Source organism: Anomaloglossus baeobatrachus, chromosome 10 (assembly GCF_048569485.1).
Source record: "Anomaloglossus baeobatrachus isolate aAnoBae1 chromosome 10, aAnoBae1.hap1, whole genome shotgun sequence".
NCBI classification, from domain to species: domain Eukaryota; kingdom Metazoa; phylum Chordata; class Amphibia; order Anura; family Aromobatidae; genus Anomaloglossus; species Anomaloglossus baeobatrachus.
Genome location: NC_134362.1, coordinates 27,989,813 through 28,010,948, shown reverse-complemented (window position 1 = coordinate 28,010,948; position 21,136 = coordinate 27,989,813). Strand labels below are relative to the sequence as shown.

General features: G+C 48.3%; 1 protein-coding gene across 2 annotated transcripts in view; it reads left to right on the top strand.

Moving 5' to 3' along the window:
- Nucleotides 1-11,351: 11,351 nt before the first annotated feature.
- Nucleotides 11,352-21,136, top strand: part of HPS5 (HPS5 biogenesis of lysosomal organelles complex 2 subunit 2) — a 58,911-nt gene continuing 49,126 nt past the window's right edge. Inside the window, exons 1-5 of one of the 2 annotated variants that reach the window (XM_075326954.1) lie at nt 11,352-11,453; nt 14,594-14,731; nt 15,973-16,083; nt 16,162-16,226; nt 17,070-17,262. In XM_075326954.1, the coding sequence (XP_075183069.1) occupies nt 11,448-11,453; nt 14,594-14,731; nt 15,973-16,083; nt 16,162-16,226; nt 17,070-17,262 (513 nt within the window). In that variant the 5' untranslated portion in view covers nt 11,352-11,447. The remainder of the gene's footprint in view (nt 11,454-14,593; nt 14,732-15,972; nt 16,084-16,161; nt 16,227-17,069; nt 17,263-21,136) is intronic. The other variant, XM_075326955.1, reaches the window with a different exon arrangement.

The window sequence follows — 21,136 nt, the reverse complement described above, 5'->3', positions numbered from 1 at the left end:
GCTGCAGCCTTACATGCCGCGCTCCTTCACCATCCCTTCTGGGCTCTGGCTTGAAGTGGGAGCCAGCACGGTCTCCATGCCTGGCAGGAGTCCGGTCTCCATCCACAGCCCCTTGAGGATTCTGTTGGACCGGAGCACTCATCCCCAGGGACATGGCCCTGCGTCTCAGCAGCTAAGTACCTGAGACGTTTATGTTGGGGGTCCCGGTTCTTTATTGTAAGGGGAGAGTATGCTGTATGTGATTGTTTTTAACTTTTCCGGCGGGTTCTCCAGCTTTTGCCCGAGAACCGCGCCGATGGTGCCTGCTTGTCGGCCTTGCCGCTTAAATTTAGGCCCTGGCTTCGCCTGAGGCCTAGTTTCGTTTTCCTGCCCTCGCATGTCACTCATGCAGAGGGACAGGTTCGGCTCCTCCCGGCGGCCGTTCTACACAGGGGAGGGACACTCCCCACTGCTAGGGCGTCCCTCCTTCCCTGCAGGTCTCTATAGCCCTCCAGTTCCCGCTCTTTTATAGGAACGCCCCTAGTCCCGCCCCCTCTCTTCGCTCCAGCGGCCATTTCTCAGGCAGAGTTCACTCTGCTCTGGGACATCCTGCATTCTGCATCTCTGCTGAGGTGCTGCGCTCTGGGGGACCGGGCTTCGGGATCTGGAGGGCACACAACACCGCGCTCAGCGGTCTGGTAAGCCACAGCCGGTCTCCGGTTGTGGACCTCTGTATATTCTCCCTGGGGTTCATTCTCTGCAAAGCCCCCACTCCAGCAGCATGTCTCACACAAGGAGCAAGGCTCCAAAGCTTTATTCTGCATGCACTGCATGTAAGCTCCTGCTGCCTGAGCCGAGCATTTATCCACACTGTGATGGTTGCTCTAACTTGGCGGTGCCACAGCCTGGAGTCTCACCCCCAGTGGTCTCTCAGGCTGCTGCTGCACCTGTGATTGAACCCCCGGCCTGGGTAGAGTCCTTTTCTAGGTCCATATCCCAGTCATTTGCTGAGTCCATGGGAATTTTGTCCAGGACTTTGATGAATATGCATCAGCCCCCCTCACAGGGTGCCTCTAATACTCTTGACAGAGTACTCCTATCCTCTGACCTCCGTCCATCAGAGCTCACGGAGGATTCATCATCTGATCCCAGACCCTGTCCTTCTAAGAGAAGGCGCAGGGTTTCCTCCCCCTCCCCATCCCACGGCTCTGTCTCAAGAGCTGACTCTCAAGATGAGGAGGATGCCCTCACTGGGGGCTCGGAGGCTATGTATCCCATCGATTTCTCTGAGGGTGACTCAGATCTTAGTGATTTGATTGCTTCTATTAATTCTGTGCTGGATCTCAATCCGCCAGTGTCAGAGGAGCAACTCTCTTTGGCAGAAAAACATCAGTTTACCTCGCCTAAGAGAATGAAGAGTGTGTTCTTTAACCACTCCAGTTTTCAGGCCGCTGTGACCAAACCCAGGGCCTGCCCTGACAAACGCTTTCCAAAGCGTGGTTCTGATGACTGGTTTCCATTTCCACCTGAGGTGGTCAAGGAGTGGTCTCACTCCCCAAAGGTAGACCCCCCCGGTGTCTAGGCTATCAGCCCGGACCGTTGTGTCGGTGGCTGACGGCACCTCACTTAAGGATTCCACTGACCGTCAGATTGACCTTCTGGCCAAATCTGTGTATGAAGCTGCGGGGGCCGCGTTTTCCCCGACTTTTGCAGCAGTGTGGGCTCTCAAAGCCATCTCTGCTTCTCTAGAGGAGATGCATTCCCTCACCAAGGAATCTATGCCTGAGATGGTTACCTTAACTGCTCAGGCTTCAGCCTTTTCATCTTATGCCATGTCTGCCATGCTAGAGGCTGCTCACCGCACTGCGGTGGCTTCAGCTAATTCTCTTGTTATCTGCAGGATTTTGTGGCTTCGAGAGTGGAAGGCAGATGCTTCTTCCAAGAAGTTTCTTGCTGGGCTCCCTTTTGCTGGTTCATGGCTGTTTGGTGAACAGCTGGATGAAATCATTAAAGAAGCTACTGGCGGGAAGAGTACTTCCATGCCACAAACCAAGACCAGGAAACCCGCCCAGGGTAGGAATCAATCGAGGTTTCGTTCCTTTCGTTCCTCCAACTGGTCATCCTCTAAGCCTTCCGCCTCGTCCGCTAACTCAGCCAAGGATCAGAAATCCAACTGGCACCCAAAAGCGCGTCCGCAGAAGACCGCAGGAGGTTCTGCCACTAAGGCAGCTTCCTCATGACTCTCGGCCCGCTCCAGCCACGTCCTTAGTCGGGCAGGCTCTCCCACTTTGGCGACGCTTGGTTAAAGCAAGTCTCCGATCAGTGGGTGAGAGACATCATATCTCACGGCTACAGGATAGAATTCTCTTCCAGCCCTCCAAACAGATTTTTTCTCTCAACTCCCCCCTGCTCCAAGGCCGCCGCCTTCTCGCAGGCCGTGGCGTCCTTGCAGGCAAACGGAGTGATTGTCCCAGTTCCCGCTCAGGAACGGTTCAGAGGTTTTTACTCAAATCTCTTCCTAGTTCCAAAAAAGGACGGTACCTTCCGGCCCATCCTGGATCTCAAGCTTCTCAACAAGCATGTCCGGGTGCGGCATTTTCGCATGGAGTCTCTGCGATCAGTCATTGCCTCTATGACCCAAGGGGAGTTCCTGGCGTCCATCGACATCAGAGATGCCTATCTACATGTGCCAATCGCAGTGTCACATCAGCGTTGGTTACGTTTTGCGATAGGAGAGGATCATTTCCAATTTGTGGCTCTCCCCTTTGGGTTAGCCACAGCCCGTCGGGTATTCACCAAGGTCATGGCGGCAGTGATTTGCGGTCCTGCACCTCCAGGGGTTAGCAGTGCTTTCTTATCTGGACGACCTTCTGGTCAAGGGTCCATCCAGCGCAGACTGTCAGCGGAGTGTTTCGCTCACTCTCGCCACCCTAGCCCAATTCGGGTGGATTGTCAATCTTCCCAAATCCACTCTGACTCCGACCCAGAGTCTCACGTACCTAGGGATGCAGTTCGAGACTTTGCCGGCACTTGTGAAGTTGCCCTTAATCAAACAGCAGTCTCTCCGGCTAGCGATGCGCTCTCTCCTGAGGCCCCGCCGTTATTCCCTCAGGTGCCTGATGCAGGTGCTGGGTCAAATGGTGGCTTCCATGGAGGCGGTTCCCTTTGCCCAGTTCCATCTGCGTCCTCTGCAGCTGGACTTTCTCCGCTGTTGGGACAAGCGGCCTTCCTCCTTACAGAGGTTAGTGGCTCTGTCGCCACGGACCAGGAGCTCTCATCAGTGGTGGCTTCGACCCCTCTCCCTGTCCCAAGGGCGCTCCTTCCTGGCTCCGTCCTGGGTGATTCTCACCACGGATGCCAGCCTATCCGGCTGGGGAGCGGTACATCTCCACCACAGAGCTCAGGGCACTTGGACTCCGTCCGAGTCAGCCCTTTCAATCAATGTGCTGGAAACCAGAGCTGTGCTTCTGGCTCTCCTAGCCTTTCACCACCTGTTGGCGGGCAGGCACATTCGAGTCCAGTCAGACAACGCGACAGCGGTTGCCTACATCAATCACCAAGGCGGGACACGCAGCCGCCTGGCAATGTTGGAGGTACAACGCATTCTTCAATGGGCGGAGGATTCCAAGTCCACCATATCCGCAGTCCACATCCCTGGCGTAGAAAACTGGGAGGCAGATTATCTCAGCCATCAATCCGTGGACGGTGGCGAGTGGTCCCTGCACCCGGCAGTGTTTCAGTCAATCTGCCGCAAGTGGGGCACTCCGGACGTGGACCTAATGGCATCCCGTCACAACAACAAGGTTCCGGTTTACGTGGCTCGCTCCCAAGATCCTCAGGCCTTCGCCGCGGACGCTCTGGTTCAAGACTGGTCCCAGTTTCGTCTGTCCTACGTGTTTCCCCCTCTAGCTCTCTTGCCCAGAGTCCTGCGCAAGATCAGAATGGAGGGCCGTCGAGTCATCCTCATTGCACCGGACTGGCCCAGGCGAGCTTGGTATCCGGACCTGCTCCAACTGTCCGTGGAGATGCCGTGGCATCTTCCGGACCGTCCAGACCTGCTCTCGCAAGGTCCGTTTTTTCCGCCCGAATTCTGCGGCACTCAAATTGACGGCGTGGCTCTTGAGTCCTGGATTTTGACGGCTTCTGGTATTCCTCCTGAAGTCATCTCCACTATGACTCGGGCCCGTAAGTCTTCCTCCGTCAAGATCTATCACAGGACTTGGAAAATTTTCCTGTCCTGGTGTCGCTCTTCCGGCCATTCTCCTTGGCCATTCTCGTTGCCGACCCTTCTGCCTTTTTAACAGTCCGGTCTGCAGCTAGGACTGTCCCTCAACTCTCTCAAGGGACAAGTCTCAGCTCTATCAGTGCTGTTCCAGCGGCGTCTCGCCCGGCTGGCTCAGATTCGCACCTTCATGCAAGGTGCGTCTCACATCATTCCGCCTTATCGGCGGCCCTTGGATCCCTGGGACCTTAACTTGGTCCTCACGGTTTTGCAGAAACCCCCTTTGAGCCTCTTAGGGAGGTTTCTTTGTATCGTCTTTCTCAGAAGGTGGCCTTTCTAGTTGCCATAACTTCTCTCAGGAGAGTCTCTGATTTGGCTGCGCTCTCCTCGGAGTCACCTTTTTTGGTTTTTCACCAAGACAAGGTAGTTCTCCGTCCGACCCCGGACTTTCTTCCTAAGGTGGTCTCTCCCTTCCACCTTAACCAGGATATTTCCTTGCCTTCCTTCTGTCCGGCCCCTGTTCATCGCTTTGAGAAAGCGCTGCATACTCTAGATCTGGTGCGTGCTCTCCGGATTTATGTGTCTCGCACCGCTGCGCTTAGGCGGTGCACCTCTCTTTTTGTGCTAACCACAGGGCGGCGCAAGGGTCTCTCTGCTTCTAAGCCGACCTTGGCCCGTTGGATTAGATCGACCATTTCGGACGCCTACCAGAGTACTCGGGTGCCTCCCCCGCCGGGGATCAAAGCACACTCGACCAGAGCTGTCGGTGCCTCTTGGGCTTTTAGGCACCAGGCTACGGCTCAACAAGTCTGTCAGGCTGCCACTTGGACTAGCCTGCATACCTTTTCGAAGCACTACCAAGTGCATGCTCATGCTTCGGCAGATGTGAGCTTGGGCAGACGCATCCTTCAGGCGGCTGTCGCCCACTTGTGAAGTTAGGCTGCGCCTACTTCTTAGTTTTTTCTGTTTATTCCCACCCAGGGACAGCTTTGGAACGTCCCATGGTCTGGGTCTCCCAAAGGAACGATAAAGAAAAAGAGAATTTTGTTACTGTAAATTCTTTTTCTTATAGTTCCGTATTGGGAGACTCAGCTCCCTCCCTGTTGCCTGTTGGCAATTTTCTTGTTCCGTGTGTTATCACCGGCTGTTGTCGTGGACAGAGTCTCCGGTTGTTCCGGTTCTTACTCTGTTCTACTTGTGGGTGGCTATTCTCCTTCAGCTTTTGCACTAAACTGGCTAGGACTGGTTACCAGGGGGTGTATAAGCTCAGAGGGAGGAGCTACACTTTTGAGTGTAGTACTTTGTGTGTCCTCCGGAGGCAGAAGCTAAACACCCATGGTCTGGGTCTCCCAATACGGAACTATAAGAAAAAGAATTTACGGTAAGTAACAAAATTCTCTTTTTTTTTTTTGGGCTAAGACTCCCTCTTTTCCCTGAAAATTTGGGGGTGTGTCTTGCTCCCTGCAAGGGGGGGGGGGGTTGGGGAGCAGTCCACTGGAGCCAGGAGCAGGGTCACTGCTGTAAAAAGCATGGCAGTGAAATTCTGCACCGCTTTTCGCTTACACGATGAAGTCACTTGCCGGCATCAGAAGAGGACATTGGGGGAGCGAATGGAGGCAAAGTGAGTAGAACTGCTTATTTTTTTGTGTGTGGCATAGTGGGAGACATATACTAGGGTGGACCCATGATGAGGGCTATATATACCAGGGTGGGCCCAAGATGAGGACATACATACCAGGATAAGGGCCGTATATACCAGGATGGAGGACATAAATACCAGGATAGGCCACAGGGAGGACGTGTATACCAGGATAAGGGCCGTATATACCAGGATGGGGGTCATGTATACCAGGGTGGGCCAAGATGAGGACATATATACCAGGATAAGGGCCGTATATACCAAGATGGGCCAAGATGAGCACATATATACCACTGGCCAAATATACCAAGATGGGGGACATATATACCAGGATGGGCCAAGATGAGGACATATATACCAGGATAAGGGCCGTATATACCGAGATGGGGGACATATATACCAGGATGGGCCAAGATGAGGACATATATACCAGGATAAGGGCCTTATATACCAGGATGGAGGACATATATAGCAGGTTGGGTCAAGATGAGGACATATATACCAGGATGGGCCAAGATGAGCACATATATACCAGGATAAGGGCCGTTTATACCAGGATGGAGGACATAAATACCAGGATAGGCCACAATGAGGACGTATATACAAGGATAAGGGCCGTATATACCAGGATGGGGGTCATGTATACCAGGGTGGGCCAAGATGAGGACATATATACCAGGATTAGGGCCGTATATACCAAGATGGGCCAAGATGAGCACATACATACCAGGATACGGGCCATATATACCAATATGGAGGACATATATACCAGGATGGGCCAAGATGAGGACATATATACCAGGATAAGGGCCTTATATACCAGGATGGAGGACATATATACCAGGATGGGCCAAGATGAGCACATATATACCAGGATAAGGGCCGTTTATACCAAGATGGGGGACATATATACCAGGATAAGGGCCGTTTATACCAGGATGGGGACATTTGTACAGAATTGGGAGGCATTATCCCCATAACAGTATCAGCAGCAGATCCTTCGCCCATAACAGTGCATCATGATCATGTTTTTTTGCTTCAACATTTTTTTTTTAATATATATTTTTCTCCCTCTAAAACCTAGGTGTGTCTTTATAGTTCGTTCCATCTTTTATAGTCTGAAAAATACTGCACACATATATATATATATTTTTCCAAAATAGTAAAATAATTACAAATGAGGCCGTGTGAATCTGTGGATATACTGTACAATGACGTCCACTCGTGTGGGGAACATTTGCGCACAAGACAAGAAAGAACGTGGAGCAGCCACTTTGGCCACTAGAGGTCAGCACATTGGCGCTGTGATATTTCATCCTTTTTTTTGTAATTTTGGGGAAAAAATAAAATAGAAAAAAAATAAAACTTGTGTCCTTATGAGCCAAGATGGTAAGCATTCTTTAAGGCTTCATTTATACATCTGTGATTTGTTTACATGTTCTACCAGTGTTTTTCACAGAAACAACATGTAACCCTTACACTTTATGGAGCTGCTCACTGGAACCCTCAGTATCTCAGAAATTCTTCTGCAACCAATGCCGTCAGTATGATTTGCAACAATAAGTTTGTGAAGGGACTTGGACAGCTCACTAGTTTTACCCATCATGAGACGTTTCTTGTGTGGCACTTTGGTGATGACCCACCTTTTTATAGGCCATCAGTTGAAGCCGCTGATATTATTTTTTACTAGTGGCAGGATTGCTTTCTAATTACTGATAGATTTCAGCTGGGGTCATGACTTTCCATGTTTTTCCCCCCACACTCATCCACTTATATATCACAATAAGCTCACAATGAGGTGAGCGCACCCTGCAGTCCGTTGTCACACTCACACCACACTTTTTGCTGCCACCACTCACCATATTGGTAGGTCAGTGAGATGCCTGCACTGGGTCTAACATTAGCACACCCACTACCCTGCTTTCCCGAGCACCTGATAGGCACTCTCTTGCACTCTGGCATACACAGGGTAACAATTCCAACCTATTCTCACCCTCTTCAGGGTGTATGGGTATATTTAGAGCAACTCAAACTCAGATTATATAGATATGGAATAAAAAGTATTGTCCTTCCATTGTCAGGTAGTGTTTTCTGATCTAGAGATAAGAGTCTGACTGCAAAACACAACTTCATTACCTTACCTAGATTCGCATCTCCTTAGTAATGTAATCAGATCCTTTGTTAATTACTGTGTCCACACCACATTTGCTCTCCATGGGGGGTGGAAGAGCAAATCCATGGCCCCTAGCCCCCTCCCCACACATATACACTGAACAAAGTGTATACGTGTGGGGGACAAGATCTAAGACTTTTTCTATGTACAGAAGTCCCTTTTCTCAAATATTGTTCACAAATTTGTGTAAATCTGTTAGTGAGCACTACTCCTTTGCCAAGGTAATATATTCACCTCACAGGTGTGGCATATCAAGATGCTTAATCAGACAGCATGATTATTGCATATGTGTGCCTTATTATTGCACAGGTGTGCCTTACCATTGCACAGGTGTGCCTTAGGCCGGCCACAATAAAAGGCCACTCTAAAATGTGCAGTTTTATTACACAGCACAATGTCACGGATGTCTCAAGTTTTGAGGGAGTGTGCAGTTGGCTGCAGCACTAGAGCTGTTACCCGTGACATGAGAGTTCATTTCTCCAAAGGCGTTTCAGAGAATTTGGCAGAACATCCAACCGGCCTCACCACCGCAGACCACGTGTAACTGCACCAGTCCAGGACCTCCACATCCAGCATCTTCACCTCCAAGATCATCTGCAACCACCCACCCGGACAACAGCTGCAACAATCGGTGAAAAAACAAAGAATTTCTGCACAAACTGTCATAAACCGTCTCAGGGAAGCTCATCTGCAGCTCGTCGTCCTCATCCTCATCGGGGTCTCCACCTGACTGCATCTCATCATCCTCATCGGGGTCTCCACTTGACTGCAGCTCATCATCCTCATCGGGGGTCTCCACCTGACTGCATCTCATCATCCTCATTGGAGGTCTCCACCTGACTGCAGCTCATCGTCCTCATCGGGGGTCTCCACCTGACTGCATCTCATCATCCTCATCGGGGTCTCCACCTGACTGCATCTCATCATCCTCATCGGGGTCTCCACCTGACTGCATCTCATCATCCTCATCGGGGGTCTCCACCTGACTGCAGCTCATCATCCTCATCGGGGGTCTCCACCTGACTGCATCTCATCATCCTCATTGGAGGTCTCCACCTGACTGCAGCTCATCGTCCTCATCGGGGGTCTCCACCTGACTGCATCTCCTCATCTTCATCGGGGTCTCCACCTGACTGCATCTCATCATCCTCATCGGGGTCTCCACCTGACTGCATCTCATCATCCTCATCGGCGTCTCCACCTGACTGCAGCTCATCATCCTCATCGGGGGTCTCCACCTGACTGCATCTCATCATCCTCATTGGAGGTCTCCACCTGACTGCAGCTCATCGTCCTCATCGGGGGTCTCCACCTGACTGCATCTCCTCATCTTCATCGGGGGTCTCCACCTGACTGCATCTCATCATACTCATCGGGGGTCTCCACCTGACTGCATCTCATCATCCTCATCGGGGGTCTCCACCTGACTGCATCTCATCATCCTCATCGGGGGTCTCCACCTGACTGCATCTCATCATCCTCATCGGGGGTCTCCACCTGACTGCAGTTCATATTCAATGGCGTCTTTCATATTCAATTTCTCTTCACGGATGAATCCCGGGTTTCACTGTATAGGGCAGACTGGCAAATGATGGTCACACCAGATATTAGCTGTTTTTCTGACCCTACGAATACCCCAATACTGCACATTTTAGAGTGGCCTTTTATTGTGGCCAGCCTAAGGAACGCCTGTGCAATTATGGTGGCCAGCCTAAGGCACACCTGTGCAATAATCATGGTGGCCAGCCTAAGGCACACATTTTCAATAATCATACTGGCCAGCCTAAGGCATACCTGTGCAATAATCATGCGGTCTAATCAGCATCTTGATATGCCACACCTGTGAGGTGAATGGATTATCTCAACAAAGGAGGAATGATCAGTAACTCTGATTAGACAAATTTGTGAACAATAGTTGAGAAAAAAGGCCTTTTATGTGCATAGAAAAAGTTTTAGATTTTTGAGTTCAGTTCATATATAGTGGAACCTTGGTTAGGAGAACATTCTGTTCTGGGAGTGTGCTTGTAAACCAAGTTACTTGTCTAGCAAAGCAAGATTTCCCATAGGAGATCATTACAATGCAGACAATTTGTTACACAACTTGTGCAAAATCCCATCCTGGTGCCCTATTCTATCATTCCACACATGCACAAACGTGCACAAAAACGCACATATGCTCACCTTACCTTCCGTTCCCTCGCTGGCTTCCTGGTTCTTGCAGTTCGCCGGTACAGGATGTGTACTGGGTAACCATCGCGACAAGGGAGGAACTTCTGCTGCCAGAGTGCTGACGTCAAAGGCAGGAGCCGCTTGCCTCTGATTGGTCAGCGCGCTGCCTTTGAGTAGCGGCTGGCAGCGGAAGTTTCTCCATCGACGCGATGGTTACTGATACACATCCTGTAGCGGAGAACTACAAGAAAAAGGAGGCCGGCGATGGAACGGAAGGTAAGGTGAGAATAATATGTGTGTGCGTGTTTGTGCGGACTGCAAGAGCGGGTCAGAGCGCGGTGGAAGTACGGAATCGGAAGTGTGTGCGGTATTTCCCGTATGGCAAAGCTTGCTCAGAAACGGAGTTACAAATTTACAGCAAGCTTTGCTCGTATAGCGAAATACTCGCACACCGGGTTACTTGTAAACTGAGGTTCCACTGTATATGCATATACATATCTATATATATATATATATATATATATATATATATATATATATATATATATATCTATATATCTATATATATATATATATATATATATATATATATAGTGTGTGTGTGTATATGTGTATATATATATATATATATATATATATATAAATAAAGTGTGTATGAATGTATGTATATACATATATATATATATATATATATATATATATATATATATATATATATATATATATATATATATATATATATATAGTAAAGCGCCATGGAATAAATGGCGCTATAGTAATAAATAATAATAAATATATATATATACACGTATACAGTACACACACTATTGTGTATAGCTGCTGAGCAGTCAGGCTCTTATGAGGCTCTTTTCCACTCATGAAGTTGCCCTTTCTTCCAGCCTTTTCCTTGCTCCCCGTTACTTGTAGCCCCCACATTCCGGGGCAGCCCGGGACTCCCCACCTCACGGGACGCCGCTCACTAATGAGAGGCATGTGACACACCGGTGAGACCCCCGCACAGTGACTCCACCCTGCTCCACACACTCAGCCAATCACAGACCTCCTTATAGAAGCGTCTTCCACAGGCAGCCAATCACCAACCCTGTCTCATCCTCCCTCTCCAAACCGACCCTCCCACCCGCTCAGATTGTTCCTCAGTCTCACAAGACTTCAGTTCCTGGAAGCGGCTCGGTGCGGATCGTCAGCTCCGCGGGCACCGGACCCCGGGGGAGTCAGCGCGGAGGGGCTCACCGGAGACCGTGCGTATGACTGTGGGTGACGCTCATTCTGCCCTTAATTTTAGTTTTTCAGTGTTTTTTTTAGACAATTTGATTTGCTTACATTTTTTTTTAACTTTTTTTGCCTAATTATTGGTGATTTACAGCTGAAAAAGGGACATAAAGGGGTCAATTTACGCCTCACGCCTTCGTCTTTAAGCAATGGGTCACTTTACAGGACGCTGGTCGTGAAGCGGGGTCGCTATGGCGATTATTGGACCGTCCGCGCAGTGACACATCGAGGCGTGAGATTTCAATAAAACGACATCTCAGGTTTAGAATTATTTTTTTAATTGCATTTCTCATATTTAAAAAAAAAAAGGCAAAAAAATAAAAAATACAAATTTAACAGGATGAAAGAAATTGTTGCCCATAGCAACCAATCACAACATAGGTTTGATTCCTGATATTGCACTGGAAAAATGAAAGCTGAGCACTGATTGGTTGCTACAGGCAAGGTCGGTGCCATTCTCTGACCGCCGGCGAACGTCGCAGCGCCAAATAGTGCAATGCTCTGCGCCTCCCAATACAATGGAGATATTGATCTTTTAACCTCTCCCTGCCTGAGATCTACTACCCCCATGATCCATCCATAAGTCTCTGATCCTACAAGTTGTAGGTAGTCACTGATTGCAGCAGGACAGGACAGATCTCTGCTCATCTTCCCCCATTCAGGGTCCACAGCTGCAGGAAAAAAGAATCTGGTGACTCTCATTAACCGCTTCATCACCAGACTGATCAGGCTGGGGGAGGGGTGGTTAGTGTAGAAAACCGTAGAGAATTACATAACCCGCTATCTCTAATAATCTGACCCCAAACGTCAATATAAAATTATTTTTTAAATTATGCACAATTTCTGATTATCCAGAATCATTCAGGTCCCATTGATTTTTGATCCATGATTTCCCAAATTGAAGGAATGTAGCAGATGAAATGGGACATGGCGGCGATTTATGAATAATTTGTAAAGGCAGAAATTGGGGAGCAAAGTGTCCTTCAATTGTACAATTCACATCATAGGACACTTTTTATATAACCGAGGAGATCAGCGGCGCCATCACTTCTGTAATGACCTTCAGAGGAGGACGAGGACCTGAAATATGATCAATAATGGGCAGGAAACGGCCGGGAACATAAGTCGTACTGTAAGAGCTGCCCAGATTCTGTGTCCTGGATGCGGCACTCCAGAGACCTATGTAATGTGACAGGAGAGGAGCAAAACCACCGTCATCACCGGCAGAGAACAGACACTGCAGCGGAAGAAAGCCCAAAAGGCCAGGATTATAGTAGTTATATTCTTGTACATAGAGGCAGTATTATAGTAGTTATATTCTTGTACATAGGGGCAGTATTATAGTAGTTATATTCTTGTACACAGGAGCAGTATTATAGTAGTTATATTCTTGTACACAGGAGCAGTATTATAGTAGTTATAATCTTGTACATAGGAGCAGTATTATAGTACTTATATTGTACATAGGGGCAGTATTATGGTAGTTATATTCTTGTACATAGGAGCAGTATTATGGTAGTTATATTCTTGTACATAGGGGCAGTATTATGGTAGTTATATTCTTGTACATAGGAGCAGTATTATAGTAGTTATATTCTTGTACATAGGGGACAGTATTATAGTAGTTATATTCTTGTACATAGGGGCAGTATTATAGTAGTTATATTCTTGTACATAGGGGGCAGTATTATAGTAGTTATATTCTTGTACATAGGGGGCAGTATTATAGTAGTTATATTCTTGTACATAGGGGCAGTATTATAGTAGTTATATTCTTGTACATAGGGAGCAGTATTATAGTAGTTATATTCTTGTACATAGGGGGCAGTATTATAGTAGTTATATTCTTGTACATAGGGGGCAGTATTATAGTAGTTATATTCTTGTATATAGGGGGCAGTATTATAGTAGTTATATTCTTGTACATAGGGGCAGTATTATAGTAGTTATATTCTTCTACATAGGGGGCAGTATTATAGTAGTTATATTCTTGTACATATGGGCAGTATTATAGTAGTTATATTCTTGTACATAGGGGGCAGTATTATAGTAGTTATATTCTTGTACATAGGGGGCAGTATTATAGTAGTTATATTCTTGTACATAGGGGGCAGTATTATAGTAGTTATATTCTTGTACATAGGGGCAGTATTATAGTAGTTATATTCTTGTACATAGGGGACAGTATCATAGTAGTTATATTCTTGTACATAGGGGACAGTATTATAGTAGTTATATTCTTGTACATAGGGGGCAGTATTATAGTAGTTATATTCTTGTACATAGGGGGCAGTATTATAGTAGTTATATTCTTGTACATAGGGGGCAGTATTATAGTAGTTATATTCTTGTACATAGGGACAGTATTATAGTAGTTATATTCTTGTACATAGGGGGCAGTATTATAGTAGTTATATTCTTGTACATAGGGGGCAGTATTATAGTAGTTATATTCCTGTGCATAGGAGGCAGTATTATAGTAGTTATATTCTTGTACATAGGGGACAGTATCATAGTAGTTATATTCTTGTACATAGGGGCAGTATTATAGTAGTTATATTCTTGTACATATGGGCAGTATTATAGTAGTTATATTCTTGTATTTAGGAGGCAGTATTATAGTAGTTGTATGCATTCTAGAGTGAAATCAGATATGTATAAGAAACATTTAAGTATAATGACCTGGGATCCCCCTGGAGGTTAATATTAATCTGTGGAATCTCCCTGATGATTCTCGCCTCTTCCTCCCATCCCCCGGCTGTGAAGTAACTGTAGTGCTTGTGGACGGTTTCATAATCTGGAGTGGATAATTATCTTTGCTCTTCTGTTCCTCTTCTGATTTCGTACAAGTCGTTTTTTATTTCCTAATAACAGGGAAGTCGCCGGAGTGACGGGTGACGTTTCAGGGACACAAACTGATGCAATACAAATGGTCCTCACAAATGTTGAGACTAAGACACTGCTGCAAATATTTGACACTAATATGTGTAGTGGCCACGGAGCTCTGAAGCATAGAATATACCGTATACACTATTGGTCTACAAAGCTTCATTATATTTATTGTACTCCATCTGGTGGTGATAAATGTTACTGCAATTTAATGTATCTTCTTTCATTTCAGGGAATGGGATGTGCAGTAAAGGACAGTCTTTCCTCCATGAGTTCCCCTGTGCCAGAAGCCCCCAGCCATGTCCTGGCAGAATTTGACTCCCTCGACCCCTTGCTGTCCGCCCTGCGCTTAGATTCCAGCAGATTAAAGGTATCAAAACTGTTTTTTTTTTTTGCTTATATACAGAAAGTGTCATTCATAATAGAAGAGACATTGCTTGCCCTATATTTCATTCGTTATATTATCTCTGCTTTATGGCAGTGAATAAATACTTTCTTCTTTGCATCCGGGGGCTGTAAACAAGTCTTTACTCTGATACATTGTAGCAAACCATCACGTTTCAGCTTCTGTATTCCTACTGCAAAGAATTGTGAAAACTGTGTACAATTGTAACAAATCCTTCAGCATTGGTGAAGTATTAAGGTGGTGTCACACATAGCGATGACGACAATGGCGTCGCTGCTAAGTCACCATTTTCTGTGACGTAGCAGCGACGTCGCTGTCGCTGTGTGTGACATCCAGCAACGAGCTGGCCCCTGCTGTGAGGTCGCCGGTTGTTGCTGAATGTCCTGCTTATTTTTTGGACGTTGCTCTCCCGCTGTGAAGCGCACATCGCTGTGTGTGACAGCGAGAGAGCAACAACTGAATGTGCAGGGAGCAGGAGCCGGCGTCTAGCAGCCTGCGGTAAGCTGTAACCACGGTAAACATCGGGTAACCAAGAAGCCCTTTCCTTGGTTACCCGATATTTACCTTAGTTACTAGCGTCCGCCACTCTCGCACTGCCAGTCCCTGCTCCCTGCACACGTAGCTGGAGTACACATCAGGTAATTAACCCGATGTGTACTCTGGCCAGGAGTGCAGGGAACAGGGAGCCAGCACTGGCAGCGTGAGAGTGGCGGACGCTAGTAACTAAGGTAAATATTGGGTAACCAAGAGAAGTGCTTTCCTTGGTTACCTGATATTTACCTTAGTTACTCTTTCATGCGTGGCTGGGGGCTGGTCGCTGGTGATATCTGCCTGTTTGACAGCTCACCAGCGACCATGTAACGACGCAGCAGCGATCCTGATAAGGTCAGATCGCTGGTTGTGATCGCAGCTGCGTCGCTATGTGTGACACCACCTTTAGACCTGGACAGATGTGTTTGTTACAATGTATCAGATTTCAGAGTCTGGGTGTGAGCCGATCACTGACAGCAAGCAGAGATAGAGAAGATGGCGAGGATTTGAAACAACTATATTCGAAAGTTGCAATATATTTAATCATGCAATGGTCACATAAAACAGGAGAGCCCTATAAATTGCGAGCGGCGTTCTTGAGGTTTGGCGGAGCCGCCACCATCTTTACATTGATGTGAGTCTCATTGCTGTGTATTTGTTGCTGGTGTTTGTAGTGCACGTGTTTGGCCGTGTCCAGGAGATGGCTCGCTCTCGGCAGTTCAGGGGGAGGCCTGAACCTCATTCAGAAGGACGGCTGGAAACAGAGGCTATTCCTTACCCACAAGGTACAACAAAGGGTGTTTATTTCGGGGTGTCCTCTTTTGTGATTGCCATCGTTAACCTTGCCTTTGTTGGGGTTTCAGGAAGGTGCCATCTCCAGGGTCGCCTGCTGCCCCCATGATGATGACTTTGTCGCTGTTGCAACTAGGTATTGACTTTGTTGTAATTTCTTCGTGTAGGATCAAAATATATAGAAATGCACAAATGGAGATTTCTGCAATTTTTCAAGTTCTCCGCTTGCAGTCAGTGAATGGAACAAACAGGTGAAGAAGACCTGTTTATAGAGCTAAGAAGACCTGTTTATAGAGCTAATACTGCCAACAACCGAGGGTTCGAGACAACTCGTATCTAGTTGGTGGCAGAACTTATCAGCAGCACAAATCCATCTCCTGTCATGATGATTTGCTACAATGTATCAGTGCAGATAAAATGTATCCACCTTGAGACATCTTATCTCAGAGGATTGTCTGCATTGGATACAAGTGAAACAATTCCTTGGGGTGTGAGAATGAAAAAGATCTGAAGAGACCCTTGATGTAAACAGGAATAACCCCATTCATTGACAGCAAGCAGAGATCTTGAACATAGTGAGGAATTGAAACATAAAATGTAATAAAGCTGCAGAACTTTTCATTATACAAACTAACATCTGGGAATTCCCATTACACAATTCTTTTTGGGGGGATTCCCCTGCTGCGCCCTGGATATTATAGCTTGTTGTCACTATGTAGAGCTGTGCTTTTGTCACTGTGTTTGATAAATGACACCGATGAATCCTAATGTTATGTAGGTGGGGCCGATGCCCCTTATTGAAACAAGCTTTATGGACATTATGGGCTTAAATCTAAGAATCTGGAATCCCTCTTGGTCATTCTATTCACCTTTTGTTGGCCTGAGGTGGCTGATAACAGAGAACAATGTCATATAAGATAAAATTGACTATGGGTTTAGAGGTCCACGTGTGATCACTCCACTCACTATGTTCCTACAGTCAGGGAATCGTGGTCGTCTGGGAATTAAACCAGGAACGTCGCGGGAAACCAGAAAGGATCTACGTGTCCTCGGAGCACAAGGGTCGCAAGGTGACCGCCCTCTGCTGGGACAACACAGCTCTGCGGGTGTTTGTCGGTGACCATGTGGGCAAAGTGTCTGCCATCAAATTAAACTCCTCCAAACAAGGAAAAGTAAGTACAAGCCGTCTGATAATACCATTTCCCTGAAAATAAGACACTGTCTTATTTATTTATTTTTTTTTGCCCTCAAAAAAGCACTAGGTCTTATTTTCAGGGGGTGTCTTATTCTCAAGCAGACATGGTTGGGGGTAAGTTTACCCCCCACAAAAATCAGACCCTCCTCTTCCCAGGATCGTCATACTTAGCAGCCCCGGGCGTCTGGCTTCCAGATCCTCCTGTGATCTTCCAGCAGGTGTGCTGCACGCCTCCCCTGCGTCTGGTTGACACTCACATAGATCACATCACACTCACTCGTACTCATACAGACACACACACATCAGATTCCACATCATTCCCCCCTGTGATCTCCCAGCAGCTGTGCTCCCCTACATTTGACTGACACTCGCATACATCACACACACACACACACACACACACACACACACACACACACACACACACACACACACACACACACACACACGCACTGCATTCCACATCATTCCTCCCTGTGATCTCCAAGCAGCTATGCTCCCCTGCGTCTGGCCGACACACACACATCAGAACACACACACACCACATTCCACATCATTCCTCCCTGTGATCTCCCAGCAGCTGTGCTCCCCTGCGTCTGTCCGACACTCACACATCAGAACACAGTCTCTCTCTCTCTCTCTCACACTCACACTCTCTCACACACACACACACACACACACACACACACACACACACACACACACACACCTTTCACATCATTCCTCCCTGTGTTCTCCGGTGGGCGCTCCAGGCAGCTGTGCTGCACGCCGTCCTCCTCTGCCTCCTGCCGAGACTCACAGATCTGATCGTATACACACACCCACACTCACACATCAGACAGCATACACGCACACATCCGATCGCATACACTCACACACACTCGCAATATCGCACATACCGGTACAATTGCGTGCACACACTCACAACATCCGGTGATACCTCATGCTTCCGGCCATGCGATCCTCCGGCAGGTCCTGAAAGGTCACTGCACTGCACAGTATCGCCGCCAAGAATCAAGTGATATCGCTGGATGTGGTGAGTGTGTGTATGCGATCTGTTGAGAGTGTGTGTGTGTGTGTGTGTGTGTGTGTTTGTGTGTTCTGCCACAGGACCTTGATGCGCTCACCTGCTCTGGCGTCTGGTGAGTATGATCGGGGGAGTCTTCTCTCTTCTTCTTTCTTTAGGGAGTGTCCGCTGTCTATGATGAAGTGTCCTCTAGTGTCTAACTTTTTTACTGCTGCACGGACACTTCATTGTTGGCCGCGGCTAGGTCTTACTTTCAGGGGATGTCTTATATTTAAGCATCCCTGAAAGCTCCTGCTACGTCTTATTTTCTGGGGAGGTCTTATTTTTGGGGAATCACTGTATGCCTCTCATTTATTTGTGTCAGACTGATATGTAAAATGTTTTTAATGTGGGGAAAAAACGGCAGTTTGAATATTATTTTTGTTTGTTTTTCTTCATCGTTCCTTATGGGAGACCCAGACCATGGGTGTATAGCTTCTGCCTCCGGAGGACACACAAAGTACTACACTAAAAAGTGTAGCTCCTCCCTCCGAGCATATACACCCCCTGGATAACCAAATATAGCCAGTTCAATGCTTTGTGTTCAGGAGGCACACATCCACACATGCATTCTCATCTGATTTTTGATTTTAAAGAGTTTAAAGAAAAGCGGGTCCAAGCTGGACCACCGGCATGTCCCTTCTCACCCCACTGTGTCGGCTGTGTTGTTAAGGTTGATTTCAAGGCTGGAGCCTTACATGCCTCGGGCTCTGGCTTGAAGTGGGAGCCAGCACGGTTCTCACTGCCTTGCAGGAGACCGGTCTCCATCCGCTGCCCTTTCAGGACCCTGCCGGACGGAGCACTCATCCCTCAGGGACCTGGCCCTGCGTCTCACAAGCGAAGTATTGAGACGTTATTGTCAGGGGGGTCCCTTGCACTTTAATGTTGGGGAGAGTGTGTTATGCAACCTTTGTGACATTTCCGGCCGGTTATCCGGTTTTCACCAGAGAACCGCGCCGAGGGTGCCTGCGCGCCGGCCGCATTGTAAAATTTAGGCCCCGGCTTCGGCTGCGGCCTACTTTCGTTTTCACTGCCCCTGCATGTCAGTCATGCAGAGGGACAGTGCGGCGCCGCCCACCGGCCGTTCAGCACAGGGGAGGACACTCCTCTCTGAGGAGATGTTTCCCTCCCCTGTATATCTCCTTGGCCCTCCGGTTCCCGCTCTTGGACTAGGCCCCGCCCCCCCTCCTCACTCCGGCGCCATTTTATCAGCGTTCTCACACTGATCGGCGCTGGCTGCTGCATCTCTGCAACCTGTCTGGGGGTCCGAACTGTGGGATCCGGAGGGCACACAAAACGGTCTGGTAAGCCACAACCTCTGGTTGTGGACTTTCTTATACACTCTCTGGGGATCATTCTGAAGGTGTGTGTTCTTTCCTGCAGAGCCTCCACCTCAGCATCATGTCTGTCACTAGGAGCAAGGCTGAAAGGCTGTACTCAATATGCACTGCATGTCAGCTCATACTGCCTGAACCGAGCTCATATCCACATTGTGATGCCTGCTCTAACATGGTGGTGCCTCAGCCTGGAGTCTCCCCAGTGGTCCCTCCGGCTGCTCCGGCCCCGGTGGCTGAACCCCCGGCTTGGGTAGAATTGTTTTCTAAGTCTATCTCCCAGTCCTTTGCCGACTCCATGGGACAGCTGTCCCGGACTCTGCTAACCTTGCATCAGCCCCCTTCTCAGGGCGCCTCTGCTGCTTCGGCTCGCTCTGCAGAGCTCACAGAGGATTCTTCATCTGCTCCCAGACCCCGTCCTCCTAAAAGGAGACGCAGGGTCCCCTCTCCTTCCTCGTCCCGCGGCTCCGATTCACGAGCCGACTCGCAGGACGAGGAGGATGTCTTTACTGGGGGCTCGGACGCTACCTCCATGTGCCCCATTGATCTGACCGAGGGTGATGCAGATGTTAGTGATTTGATTGCGTCCATTAAGTCTGTACTGGACCTCAATCCACCAGTATCAGAGGAGCAACCCTCTCTGGCAGAAAAGCACCAGTTTACCTTGCCTAAGAGAACAAGGAGTGTGTTCTTTAACCACTCCAGTTTTCAGGCCACTGTGTCCAAGCCCAGGGCCTGTCCTGACAAACGCTTCCCAAAGCGTGGTTCTGATGACCGTTTTCCTTTTCCACCAGAGGTGGTCAAGGAGTGGGCTCACTCACCAAAGGTAGACCCTCCGGTGTCTAGACTCTCAGCCCGGACAGTTGTATCTGTAGCTGATGGCACCTCACTTAAGGATCCCACTGACCGCCAGGTTGACCTCTTGGCCAAGTCTGTATATGAGGCGGCAGGGGCCTCGTTCTCCCCATCCTTTGCAGCAGTGTGGGCTCTCAAAGCCATCTCTGCTTCCCTAGAGGAGATGCATTCCCTCACTAGGGACTCTATGCCTGAATTGGTTGCCTTAACTTCCCAGGCTTCAGCCTCTTCAGCCTACGCCATGTCTGCCATGCTGGAGGCTTCTCACCGCACTGCGGTGGCCTCCGCTAATTCCCTCGCTATCCGCAGGATCTTGTGGCTTCGAGAGTGGAAGGCAGATGCTTCCTCAAAGAAGTACCTTGCTGGGCTCCCATTTGCTGGGTCCAGGCTGTTCGGTGGATGAAATAATTAAGGAGGCTACTGGCGGGAAGAGTACTTCCTTGCCACAGACCAAAACCAGGAAACCTGTCCAGGGCAGGTACCAGTCGAGGTTTCGTTCCTTTCGTTCCTCTAACTGGTCGTCCTCTAAGCCCTCGGCCTCGTCCACTAACTCAGCCAGGGACCAGAAGCCCACCTGGCGCAAGAAGCCGCGTCCG